General features: G+C 40.5%; 1 protein-coding gene across 8 annotated transcripts in view; it reads left to right on the top strand.

Annotated features, from left to right (window-relative positions):
* Window positions 1–14145, top strand: part of LDB3 (LIM domain binding 3) — a 136057-nt gene that overhangs the window by 73668 nt on the left and 48244 nt on the right. For all 8 annotated transcript variants that reach the window (XM_088129624.1, XM_088129634.1, XM_088129666.1 and 5 more), the window contains 2 exons: window positions 8555–8724; window positions 12364–12400. In XM_088129624.1, the coding sequence (XP_087985750.1) occupies window positions 8555–8724; window positions 12364–12400 (207 nt within the window). The remainder of the gene's footprint in view (window positions 1–8554; window positions 8725–12363; window positions 12401–14145) is intronic.

Below are 14145 nucleotides of genomic sequence, written 5' to 3'. Positions count from 1 at the left end.
TGAGCAATGGCATAAAGATGATGCACTCCCTTCTTTCTCTTCCCTTGTTACAAATCGCTCCCTGCTCTCATTTTATAGTAATATATTCATTCATTTATTTACTGGATTTGTACGCAACCAAATCTGAACAGACACAAGGCGCCATCGCCGTAACAATTAAAACATCCCCAGGGTAATGTAAACATAAACATCTCCTATACAACCTAAAATATAAAACAGTAAAAATGTCCATGGTAAGTAAGATAACGGTAAAACAGCCAAGAACCAACAATAAAATCTACTCTCACATTCTAATACAACAGTTAAACTGAAAGTTTTAAAAATAATGCCTCTGCAGACAACAGCCACCAAGACTGGAGTCCCACCCCATCGTATCTGTTTATTGACTTTATCGATCGATTAATCGTCTCAGTCATTAAACCAACTCTTAACCACATCTAAAGCTTAAAGGTAGATAAGCACAGTTTGGCTAAAGTTATCAGCAGTTAAGTTCTATGGAAAAGCAAAGGACATTTCTGTTCTGTTGAAGCAAAATGAACAGACCTGCTTGTTTTAAATTTCAGACCCATCTCAGCTGTTCATCCTGGGATTTATTCCCCAGCTGGGCTGGTTATCCAGTACCTGTGGGAAGGGAATCCCCACCATTCCTCTTCGTTGAACTTCTGGATATCTCTTTTCAAAACTTCTTTGGTTGCAACGTAGAGACTGGAGGGGTTGGATGCAGTTCATCACCCATGGAAAGCAAAACCTTGGCTTTGTATTTGGGTTACTTTAATTTAATTTCACCTAGGAACCATTCACCTGTGGGACGTGCTCATGATGAGTAAAGGGACAAATTGTAGTCATCAAAAAGAGCCGCCCCATTTGAATATTTCCAAGAAAAGCTTGCTTAGATTGCATGCTTACTCAAAGCCATACCACCCGTTTTGATCAGGTCTTAGGGCTCACTATTGGCTAGAGTCATTTCAGTGATTTAGATGTAGAAACTGAAAGACATATTGATGTTGTGCTAGCCATTATACGTACTGTAAGTCCCAAAAGTGAAAAAACACCTATGAAAGGGCAATAGATCTGGACTGTTAATTTTTTTTAAAAAGTTGAAGAAGTTTATACATAAATACACCCACTTTAATAAAGTGTTTTCTGTCTTTGGATGAAACTGAAATTGTTTGGGCCTGTTTCAAACCCATTGTCTTCTAATACTCCCTCTATAATCACCTTTCTTTCAAAGCCGCAATTATTCTAAGTTAGTCCTGAACCAGAAAGGATGATTGCCATACACGGTCTTGTGTCCTGCCCATCAAATAGCTCAATTCAATTTAATTAAAAATAAAAATCAGTGTAGCAAATTATACGGATTGATGACAAAAATATGCCTGCATTATGTTTATCTACAAAAGAAAGACTTTGGATCATTTCTGGAGAGCTCATAAAGCAGAACAAGGTGTTTGAAGAGTAAAGATTAATGGGAGATCTGAAATGGCATCATAAAATATAAGGCTAGGTTCCTCAGCCGTGGCTACAAATGGTTCTTTGCTTCACTCTCCTGGGGTTAATATTTGTGCTTGTCATAACATTACAGAAGCCTATCCATCTTCCAATCCATCCATCCATCCATTCTTCTCTGCTGCTACTTTGAGTAGGTTTAAGTGGGTTCCCTTTCATAGCTTCACTTTCATGCGACCTCCCTTTCACTTTTGACACAGAGAAAGGAAGATAGCCAGGAACAGTGACTATGCACTGATATCACTTAAATATTACTTTCAGTTTTAAAAATGTGTGTATCTTGTAACCAACGTGGAATAGGAAGAGTTCTCCCCGGTGTCTTAGAAGGAGAGAAGTTTCCTAGTATCTATTTCCTTTTGTCCTGTTTTAGCACAAATGTTGATGTTATGCATCCCTTGAGGGATGATTCTTAGTACGAAATGCTAATGTTGTTTCTGTGAAAATTTTTATTTCAAGGACAGTCGGAAGCATGAATATTTCTCCAAGTGAAGGTTTCAAAAACCTGTAGCAATAGCTGTAATTTGGGGGAAAGGATATGTATATATTTAGAGCTTTATTCTCAGCAGAACATTGTAATTAGTTTTACGCAAGATTTCGCCACATCTGAGTCAAAGAAAGATATCTGCCTGCCTACGTAGATGTAAATGCAGACTGGCCAGAACAAACTGTGCATGAATTTAAATGTATATTTTCCAGTGTTTCTCCTACATAGCACAAAGTCAATTTGTCTCTTAACTTGCATGAAAATGAGCATCTTTCTAAGCAATGGAATCAACTATGCGTTACATTCCCACCATGTATCCCTCGCGCACAGCATTTGCATGCAAACAGCTATCAGCAGATTCACTGTTGTCCTAGATAGCGAAATGATTCAAATCAGGGGTGAGACAATTTGTCTCTCACAACTGGACCACAATCCAAGGCAAATCATGAGAACTGTGGCGGCCATGCCTCTCTCCTTCATGTTTCCACACACGTTATACTGTTATTATTCCATGTTAACTGATTGGTTTATGGTTCTCAATGGTATAATTCTGGTACCAAAAGCAAAATCCTAATTAGTAAAGGTATAAGGTTCTTTTGCTATATGTACAGCCTCTCTTATCTTTATTTTGGGCGTAAATTAGGAAACTTTGGAAAATTAGAAAACCCAGCTCTCGTACCTTTAACGATATGTCTAATGAGCTTATTTAAGTTGCTAAGTGTTAATTGACTCCCTTGTGCTCCTTTTCACTGGTAACCATTTCTTCTCTTCTTTTTTTCCCCCTCTGAACCAGTTCTTTGGGGCTTTCACTGATTTCTCATACTACAGGTTCCTCAACCTTGGGGACTTGAAGATGTGTGGACTTCAGCTCCCAGAATTCCCCAGCCAGCATGGCTGGCTGGGGAATTCTGGGAGCTGAAGTCCACACATCTTCAAGTCCCCAAGGTTGAGGAACCCTGTCATACTAACATTGCTCTGTTGTGCTTGTCCCAATCTCATATAATGATGGATCCCAGGCACCCATTGCCCTTCTTTGGGTTTGGAACATAGAACTCACCATGAATCTCCCCTGGCATAAATAGATTTATATTTCCACCTCTGTAAAATGAAAAAATTGCAAAGTGCAGTGTTATTTTCTCCTCTTATTGTTTATCGTCCACTTCTCTCAATGTGCATAGATTTTAGGAGCATTAAGCATGCAAATCCAGCCCTAAGCAAAGCAAACTCCGAAGAATTTCATCACAGCCTAAAGAAATGTTGCATCCTGTTTTTGTTATCTTTGGGGACACAGTCTGTCTCCTTTACTATTCAGATAAGGCCACAAATGGCCTCCTGCATTATATTCCAGTTAATGCAGATGTCCAGTCTACCCATTCTCCATCTTTCATGGGGAATGTATTGTGTAAAATCAGCATCTGTGCATCCTGGGTTAATCTGCTGTACATTGTGGAGAAGAGTGACCATGTTCACGCTTCAGTCATTCACATCAGTCTGAATGGGCCAATATCTGGTGGTGGTGCTTCAAAAGGATTTTGCTTCTGGTGGATATTTCTCAAGGAGCTAATCACACTAGATTAAAATATTGGTTCAGCAGGAAAATGGATCCTAAGAAGCAATACATATTCCACAAAATTCAGTAGTTCCAGTGAAATTCCGCCCAATGGGGATGGAAACAGAAGGATTTATCAGCATGTTGTTGGGGCAGTCTTGCACGAGTAGTAGAATCACACGGAGAAGCTTTCTGCAAAAGTCCCTTAGACTAGAAGTATAGACTGTAGACAAGAATGTTCTGCCATTAAATAAGACCCTACCTTGTTAGAAAGATTTGGAGTAGTGCAAAAATTCTTCTCTTGGGTAGCATTTAGCCAGATGATTCTCCCTTTGCAGCCAGACATGATATAGTTCCTGGAAACTAATGTTGCAGTTATGAGATCAGTTATGGTTTTAATTGTATTTCTTCTTGGTTCTTACTGTGTTTCCCCTTATTTTGCATGTGGTACTTTGAAAGGCGCTCCCAGTCTCTGGCCTGGCCTGGCATAAAAACTGGAGCAAGTCAATAAATATATTTCTGAGATCCTTGTGGAATGACTTTCTGAGGAAGACATATTAATAGAAAAAGTAAAAACTGTATCGTAGAATCAGAGCTGCTCAGAAAAGATTTGCTGAAACTTACTGCACTGATGAATCACCTCGTCCCCACTAATTTCAGTGGATCTGTCTTAAATATGACTGAGTCTGCAGTACTGATCAAAAGAAGCGAAAGGGAGTTATGTAGAAAGGAGAAGTAGGAAGCCACAATTCCAAGGTAATTCCCACGTCAGCGTTTGTACCTCTTCAGGGTCATCTTTGAAGCAGAGTGATCTCACAACCTTGCTTGTGTTTAGGAGGCTTTTTGATCCATGATCACGTCTCGGAGAGACTCACCCATTCCTTGTGTTTTCTTGCACCTTTGATTGTATTCAAGAATGACTTTTCGGCCCCATGAGTTTCCCAAGAATTTCACCAGAGATCTCTCTTCAGGCAAATGCAATGTTTGTGTAGATTTTCATGGATATTGCTAAATACAGTGGTACCTCGGGATACGAACTTAATCCGTTCCGTGACTCTGGTTGCAACTCGAGTTGGTCTCAAGTCGAGGTAAAGTTTCCCATAGGGTTCAATGTAAATCCGGTTAATCCGTTCCGCCCTCCACCCGAATTTGGTCGCAACCCGAGCCAATTTTCTCTTCAGAGCCTGACTCCCGCCAAGCCTGCTCTGCATTTTCTTTGGAGCCATGCTAACAAGCACACCAAAAACCTTCGCAAAACACCGCAAAACACACCACAAGCCTCACCGAATGTCTCCTTGCTACCGCGACCTCGCCCACAGGAAGCTGCGACCGCGTGGCAGCAGGGAAAATGGCCGCGGATCCAGTAAGTAAGTCGAGGCGAGTTCGTATTCCGAGGTAAATTTTTCCTGCCGAAGCTGGTCGTAACCCAAAACGTTCGTTAGTAGAGGCGTTCGTATCCCGAGGTACCACTGTACATTTTGCCCTCCGCCCCAACCACCCGCACAGTCTGCTTTTCTTTTGTGTGATTTCTACTTTCTTTTTTCATTTGTTGAGCTGGCTGGTTTCCTATTTCGTATCGTGCTTCACAAGGAATGCATTTCTCCTTTTCCCTTCTAAGTTCACAGCTTCCCTTGCAGGCAAAGTGGTGTCTATGTCTCCTATGAAAGATCGACTGTCCACCGATTCAGTTGAGTGTAATGCATATTCAGGCCTTTGCTCTTTTCTATCAATTTTAATAGTTTTTTTTTTTTTTATGGAGTAAGTTAAGTTAATTACTGATGTTAGCACACATGGAATTAGTACTCAGACCAGAATTTTAAAATAAATTCTATTATTTGCCTCATTCCTCTTTTCCATCACAAGCCTCAGAGAAGTATATGAACTTCTCCCCCTCCTATGTGACCTCTGATGTTCATACAGATGTTTTGCATTATGTTTAGATTAGTACATCATTGACTATGATAATGTATTTAAAAGCCAGTTTCTTTTTTGACTTTCCAGAGCATGTTGGAATTTTTCATGCACCGACCCTCTATTTTTTAGGCTACTTTATGTACTTTATGGCATGCTCATAAGGAAAGAAATAAGGGCTAGTAAGAAGTATTCTTGAGGAGTCCTAGTAGACTGTTGCCTTTGTTCAACCTTTGTTCAACACTGCAATGCATGGGGAAGGAAACTTAAGTCCTGCAGCCAGGGCCCCTTGACGTGCTATGTCAAACTGATGTCTACATTATCATCAATGATTATATTAGCAATCAGAATTTACTGCCAATTGGCAGCCCAAAAAAACAGGCTGCTGGGTAATACTTACACTACCTTGAATTCCATGCCCAGTTAAAAAAAATTGTGCCCCAAACAAAATGCGCTCATTGAAAGAAGCCCAAGTGGATTTTCTGAAAGTGAAGCATTGGCATAGCAACTTCCCATAGATTCTGCTTGTTTTTCAAAGCTGGAAAAGGATTGCCTTCAACATATATTGATCTCAAGAAAAATGTTTTACAGTGGTTGAAGAAGACTATTTTTTATTCTTTATTTCATCTAACACAATATATCAAGGACCAAGAGGGAATGTCAGAACAGTCTTCTTTTAACATGCCATCTTTATTTCGATGAAATCTTTAAATGTGTTAGCACTTTTATCACTCATTCAGAAATATAGTTAATGCACACCACTGGCAATTTTAAATTGCTGAATACTCTAGAAATGCTAATGAGGTAAAACCAATTAATGCTGCAATTCTATATGCACTTCCTTGAGGATAAAACTGACTGCACTCAATGAGGTTTACTTCTGAATAGTCATTTACAGAACTGTGGTTTGAATATCTATAATGAATTTTTACGTTTCTTGATTTTTGTGATGGAGAAGCAGATCTGTTATTAACTCTCCAGTCTTAGTAATCAAAGTTCAGGGATAGAATTAATACGGGAAACCATCTGAAATCCATTGTTGGCTGTTAATCTGTCTTTGGACAAAATAAACACGGCAAAGTCCTGTTAAGGAAAACACAATTGAGATATATGTTAGCACACGGTGAGGAGTGCTGTCTTGGACACTTTTAAAGGCAGATTAGATAAATTCATAGAGCAAAGAATTATCTTCGTTCAGAGCCAATATTTTGCAAGACTCTGCTGCGGACAAATGATATGGGGAATTCTGTCATAATCATTATCTGCTTGTGAGCTTCGACAGACATTTGGCTGGCCACTGTTAGAAACAGGATGCTAGATGAGATGAAGTGTGCTAGGTCCAGCAAGGCATGTGATGGCAAGACGTCTGACCCTCCAGATGTTGTTCCACTATTGTATGGTTCCCACCAACCAATCAGCTAACCTGGCTGCAGTTGATGGGGATTCACCAACATATGTAGGATTCACCAACGTTCTTGTTCCACCAAGTTCGCTTGATGGCAATTTTCATTGTGATGTCGAATCCTTTTCCTGTGAATGTTGCACTGTTTTGATGATGCAAATTTCCTTCAAGTTATTCAATGTGTCCTCTTGAGACTGTTATGTGTTGGTTGATAATGCTTTCTTGGTTCATCCAAATGCTACTACTGATAAGGGGAACATTTTTTGAATTGTTCAAGTTGTGGAAGATGTCCCCCACCTTTGAGATTTCTAAGTGTCACATTTCAGCTGCTATAATTTCCAGCCAGCATGGTCATTGGCCAGCCTGTCTGGGCCTTACAGGAGATGAAGTTTAATCCATCTGGACAGCACAGGAAAGGGAGAAGCCACAATATACAGTAGTAATTGGCTGTTGAACTGCCAGTTACAGGCACTATTATACTTCCTTTATTAACAATACCTTAAATGGGATATCCCAATTTTGGGCATAATACTATTGGTCTGTGTTGTTGTAATATGTAAACATGTCCAAACAAGAGCTGAGTCCCATCAGACTGGGAGGAAAAAAAGTATTCAATGCACTAATGAAAGACTTGGGAAGTGAACACCATTATCTTTCACCTATGGCTTTTGCTATGAACTTCAGCAGTAGCTGATTGTCTTTTGGTGTATATTCTATCAGTTGTTCGGTTATAATGGGAGACTTCTATATACTGGGAAGTGGGGGGGAGAGAACTGTGTTATTGTTCATGGAGAACAAAGATCATAATCATAAGTAGGAATTATGAAATGAAATGTGGCCTTGGGTCCAAAAGTCCTAGGATCAGTACCCATACCCGGTCCATGAAACTACCACAAAGATGTAGCCCTAGGAAGTCCACTTAATATAAGTCCATTCTTAGGACTGTGTGCTTGTGGTAGTTTCACATAAGAAACCACACGTAGATATGGATTCATGCTGCGATCTCTGCTGGTCTGCAAATCCTGAAACCTTGTAAAGTGTCACATGGAAGTCCTATCTACCAACATACTTAACTGGATCAATGATGGGGTAAGCATGTTATATGAACACCACAAGCCAGTCTGAAGGTGGGCAGGAGAAGAGTGATTTTAACCCAAAGCAGCAATGAAGAGGGAGCTGAGGAGGTTATAAAGTCTAGGCAACATTATCTTGGTGAAAAGGCTTTGGGAATATCAGCTCCTTCCTGGAAAAAAGTAGGTGTGGACTCTGCATTCCCAAAGTGTCTATTTTTAACAGGTCTGCAGCTTGCTGGAATTATGAGTAATCCCATGCCATTCTCTGAAATGCTACCATGATTAAGATATTCCAGAAAGTTGCAAACCAGGCAAATAAATGAACTGGTAAATTTTAATTGTTTGATGTCATGAAGAAACTTCCCTATCCAGATCGCTTTGCTTTATATGATGGACATGTGTTTTAAATCATGCTGATCACAAAAATAATCTCTGCCCTTACCGTGAAGGCAGAGGCAATTTTGCATCATGATTCCCTTGTATCTGCTTGTTTCACAAATAAGTGTCCTGTTTCGATAGATAAGCATAAATTGTGGATCTGAGGCTAAACTGCAGGAAGGATCTTGGGGAAGGGGCGGGGAGCAGAATCCCATTAGCCATTTTACAGTGCACCTCTTTCTGCATTGCAGTAGTCTTCCTGTAAAAGATCCTCATATAGACAGTGCCTCTCCAGTGTATCAGGCTGTACTTAAAACTCAAAGCAAGTCTGACGATGAGCTTGATGATTGGAGCCGCCGATCTTCCAACTTGCAGTCGAAGTCCTTCCGCATCCTTGCTCAGATGACGGGAACTGAGTACAGTAAGTCAGACTGGGATCCCCAGTTCACATCTTTGATGGAATCCTTCCTTTCTCCTCGCTCTGTTGGGTATCAATTGCTGATGCTTGCTTATACACAGAGAGAGAGAGAGAGAGAGAGAGAGAATATTCTCTGGTTTAAAATCCGGGTCTCCATTATGAAATACAAATCCTTTGATCGAATCCTTAACTCTAAGGGGCAATAATCTTAGGAGAGTCTTTTCCCTCCCTCCAATCTGTTATGGTTTTTCAGGCTGCATTCGGTAATATTTACGTCTTGTCCCACAACCAGGTATTTATTTAGTTATTCAGAACTGCTTTATAACAGCATGTGAAGAAATAGAACCCTATCACAGAATATGAAGAAGAATGAACATTTCATTCCAAGAAGTCACTGAAGTGCTATTGTAACATTTTGCTGCATCACCCCAGTGGAAAAAAGGAAGGGTTTATTATCCATAAAGAAAGGGAGGAAGAAGACAAATCCTCAGTTTCAAAGAAAAGTTGAACTACAGCTTTTAGGGAATGGCCACATTTGTCTGTAGTTCACTGAGATCCACTACCAGATTTGAAAGGGCGAGGTTGAGGTTCCCTTTCACTGACACCATCAACCACTTTCTTTGTCCTCCCACAGAAGGCAAATGCCGGCATCAAGTAGGGAAGCAAAGGCAGGCAGAAGTCCGTGCAAGGAGGAGGAGGAGAAGCAGTGGTGCCAGGTTGGGTGGGGGGCAGGAAGTGATGGATTACCACCATCTTATTTCCTCTGTAATACTTCTCAGTCCTGGTGAAAGATTGCAGATTTTAGTCCTGTTCACACAATACACTTAACTGGGTCAATGGAAGGTTAATATATTATGAAACATCAAAAGAAGCATTGATCTAATCACTTAACCCCCATGGGGTTAGAATTAGCTCACAACAGTCCCAGTTTTGCCCAAACTGCAACTGACTTCACATCATAAACTGTTGTGGAAATACCAAAATCCATCTTGCCTATTTATTCCTCCAAGAAAACAGCTGGAAAGAAACCAGGATCCTCTGTTAGAGAATGAACAGCTGGAGCACAGAACACACCTTCAGACACTAGGTGATGGCAGGGGCCAAGTCACACCTGCTGAGGCCTTCTTAGCCCACGGGGAAAGAGACAGCATTCCCCAGGCACAGGAGGACATGAGATAGTAGAAACTTCCTGGAGAAAGGAGGCAGGGATTCTTAATCCCAAAGACATCTTTGGACCAGTTATTGTGACTGTACTCTGACAGAGCTACCAAGAAGGTAGTTGAATGCAGAGAGTATGTTGCAAGAACATAGCTATTACAATGGAGGGACCATACTTTCATGAATAGATGGCAACCGGTGAACCTATGGAAAGCTTATAGGATACAAGGAAAGAATGTTTTTGAGGTACACTGGTTCCTTTTCATATGCAACTTAAGGTAATTTACAGCATTTGCATAATTACATAACTGAGGTACATTGTCATCGCAGAGTGACATAATTGATGTAATTATGTCATTTGTGTTAATTTACACCATTTGCATAAACTGAGGCAAATTATTTAAATTAAGTCAATTGTCCAGACTGCATTGGATACACTGGATGTTGTTATTTGAGGGTGAAGTCCTAATTAAAAATGTGTTTGTCGCATTTAAATGGGGAACTATAAAACCAAGGTTTTACTACATCTATTTTAAAGTATTTTTGTTTTGTGGCATTCAAATAATTGAAGTTTCAGGTGCAGGTCCTTGAAAATATTGCAGTATCCAGCATAGATTTTATAGTAGTGATCATCAGCATGGCAAAATCTGTGTTCTGCAAGAGGGTATTCAAGAAAGGCTCCATAATTTTGGCAGAAAACCTACTCTATAGATTTATGCTGGTCCATGACCATAATACAGATTTAATTTGATTTGATTTGATTTGATTTGATTTGATTTACTCTATAGATGATGCCAACCTGCCTGTAAACAAAAATAACAAAGCAGGATTCCAAATGATCCCCAGGCTGGGTCTCACGTCAATGGGAAAACAACCCTACTGATGCTCAGCAGTCAATTCCTTGTCGACCAGATCATAATGAATTCCCATCAGGGTCACTTCTGACTTACCTCAATAAACTTTTAAATGTTCAACTCAAGTGTAGTTTCCAAAAACAGTGATTAAGAATGATACACTATCAAGTGGGCATCTGAGTTAAAGGTTTAGTCCTAGGTCCTAAGCTAAGGCAAGGTGGAGGAAGTTTACAAAAGGAGTGTATCTGTGTCCCACTCTGAATAGTCTCTCTGAAGGATGGGAGATTCCTCGTACAGGGGGGTGCTACTGAAAGATGAAGGAATTGCCTCAAACCAAGAAATGATCTACCACATTTGGCGATTCTCCTTGCTCAACAGGTCCCCCAGCATATCACACCATACTTCAGGAGGTCCCTCCTGACTCTTGGAAGAGGCTTGGGGGTGGGTGAAGACCAGAAAGGACAGGAAGATCTTCTTTTGTGATCTTCTTAAAATTTCAGGATACAATTTGGTTTTACCAGTATTTGATGATGCTCATTTTCAGAAGTGTAGATAACTTGTCCCTATGCCTTCTTGTGGCACTGAAGTCAATTGAAAAATGACTGAAGATTTTATAATCACTCCAGAAGTCTCTCTCTGAGACTGCTGGGCCAAATACTTAACATTTCAGGACATCATGACTTAACAGTCTAAAGAGTTCAGGAGAAGGCCACTTTTCAGCCCAACAAGAACAGATAGGCAGGATTCTCCCATACTGACCTTCTATCTATACTGTGCAGGAAGAATCTGTGCTGAAACTAGACCTGGAAAGGGTCAAGGAAGGAAAGCTTTCCGAATCAAAGCAAAAGCAGTACATGCAGACTGAAGCATATTCCATATTCCAGAATTTCAAACTAAATCATAATAGTAGTGGCAGTAACTATAAGTTGCAGAAATTTTTACAATCAATGCGGTGTCCATGCTGGACCCTGGTCTGAAACCTCACTGCCAAGGGTCCAAATAATCCCCTTCTTCTAGGGCTGTCTGGATTAGAAATTTTTTTACCTACCAGCTAAACAGCATTGTGAATCAACAATCTGTTGGTAAAGAGTAACTCTTTCACAAGTACTCAGTATAGAAAAGCAAAACAACATTTGTGTTTTATTTGCGCCATTCAGTTTATTCTTATTTTTGAGAATTATTAAACATTCCCTGCTTAGTGATTGGCCAGATCAAATATAATGTTATCCGTGACAATTATTCCAGTAAAGTCCACTTTCCTAAAATTTTATCTGGGGAAGACTTTTGAGGTTGAAGACAAAGCAGATGGGAAGTGAATTAAAACTTCTCTTTGAAATCGATGATCCAAGTCCCCTTAGCTACAGAATGAATATGATGTACATTTTGTCCTCCACTCCTCAGATAAGTTTCATTGGGAAATATGACCGTGATCCAAACTGGAAGGCATGGATACTTTCTAGATCAAATAAACGATGCTGAGAGATCCAGGCAGATTTCCTCTGTGTAGTGACCCTGTCCTCATGAGAGTATGAGCTACCACTTCCCCACCCACCGTAGTAAGGTTTCATTCTCCATTCAGACTTCTTGTTTGATGCTTCTCCTTCTAACATTACCAATTTTTCATCTGCAGTGCAAGATCCAGATGAAGATGCCTTGAGAAGATCAAGGTAGGCAATTAGCTGCAAGCCTTCTGGCCTTCTGTTTACCGATAACAAGAACTAGCATTAATTGAATTTTATGCAGATAAGATTTTTGTCCCTTAAAAACCTACTACCTCTACTCAAATCACTAAAATATGAAAACGCTTTTGGCTTAACAAGACGTTCAAAGTGGACAAGATGAGAAAATATTGCAATCCCAGCGAGCGCGTGCTCCCTTGATGAGGAGTTTTGTAGAAGGATTTCCCGTGGGCTGTGATGGGCTCCCTTTGCCAGAAAGACTCAATGAACCGGCCTGCATGTGCTTTGCCCTACATTTGGGTTAAAATTTTAACGAGCAATTTATTTGGATGATGCTGTGCTTAGCACTGGTTTCAATGGAGGTGCATAAATGAGAATGGTAAAGGAGTTGTTCCAATGATATGGATACGACAACCTAAGTGTGTCATTGCAGAAACTAAATCAAAGGGGGAAATCCAATCCATTCCCAATAAGTTTATTTGGATTGTTCTTCTCACAATACTGCAGTATGAGCACACAGGACTGCTTTTGCTACTAGAGTGAAATGTTTGTCCATTTGCAAATATTTAGCAGCTCAGTTTTCATCTATTTTAAGGTGGTTGTGATTTGGAATTGGCTACTGGCTTCCCTTCGTTTTGCCTCTAGTTTAGTTCTGGTGCTCCTGTTCTCTTGTTTTCATATCTCTCTCTGCCTTCCTGAATGTGTTCCTATAAACAGGGCCTTTAGTCTGTGATCTGTCTGACTTGTCTTGCCAAAGTTTCCATCGTGCTAGTGCAGGTTGGCTTTTGTTGAGTTTGGACCCGGAGACTTTGGTGCCCCAGCTCCCCACGTCTGTAACTGCTGAAGTATATTTGCAGGTACGGTTGGCTGCCTATACTTTCTGTGATGAATGACAATTGTGTATATAGTTGGAATTCTCCTCTGTTTGGCCTTAGAAGATCTACAGACTGAAGTCTTCACTGAGCATAGCAGAGACAGAATTGCATAGGTACCACATCTGTGCATGGAAGACGTTTCCATGTAAGGATTGTTATGCAGTCTCAGCATCTCGATTGTCATGTGCGACAGTTTTAATTGTGTGTACACCTGCTGTAGATGCACTATATCATCTCAGGAAAATGTACTCATCTCTTAGGAATTTGATATATTCCGGTAATAGCTGTTATTACTCCAATTCTACTTTGAGATTTAAATTAAGCTTCTGGGTGATGAGAAACATCTGGGTAATTATATCAGCTGTCAGGGCCAACCATAGACAATTTCTTTTCACATCTCTGCCTCAGAAGCACTATTGCTGTTGATGGTAGAGTTCTCTACCAGCAGTAGCTGGTCTACTCCAGCAGCAAGCAATGGATACGAAGAGTTCTCACTGGTGAAGCACAAAGGAATTGGATGTTACCCAAGGAGCAGTGGTAGCCTTAGGCTTTTGGGGGACCAGGGTGGGACTGCCTTTAGGAGCCCCCACAGAAGATTGATTTTTATAACTTTGTGTGTGTGTGTGTGTGCGTGTGATGACTTAGAGTCACTGTTGACTCTTGCTAACTGCCTGGACTAGCCCCTGCAGTTTTCTGGGCAACATTTTTAGAAGTGGTTTGGCCTGGCCTTCTTCTTCCTAGGGCTGAGAGAGAGTGACCACCCAAGGTCACTCAGTTGGCTTTGTGCCTAAGGCAGTGCTAGAACTTACGGTCTTCCAGTTTCTAGCCTAAGGCCTTAACCATTACACCAACTGCCTC

Source organism: Python bivittatus, unplaced genomic scaffold (genome assembly GCF_059951505.1).
Source record: "Python bivittatus isolate LINGU-HERP-01145 unplaced genomic scaffold, Pbiv_v1 ctg000050_np1212, whole genome shotgun sequence".
NCBI lineage: Eukaryota > Metazoa > Chordata > Lepidosauria > Squamata > Pythonidae > Python > Python bivittatus.
The sequence above is the reverse complement of the archived record's forward strand: the minus strand, read 5'-3'. Positions and strand labels throughout refer to the sequence as shown.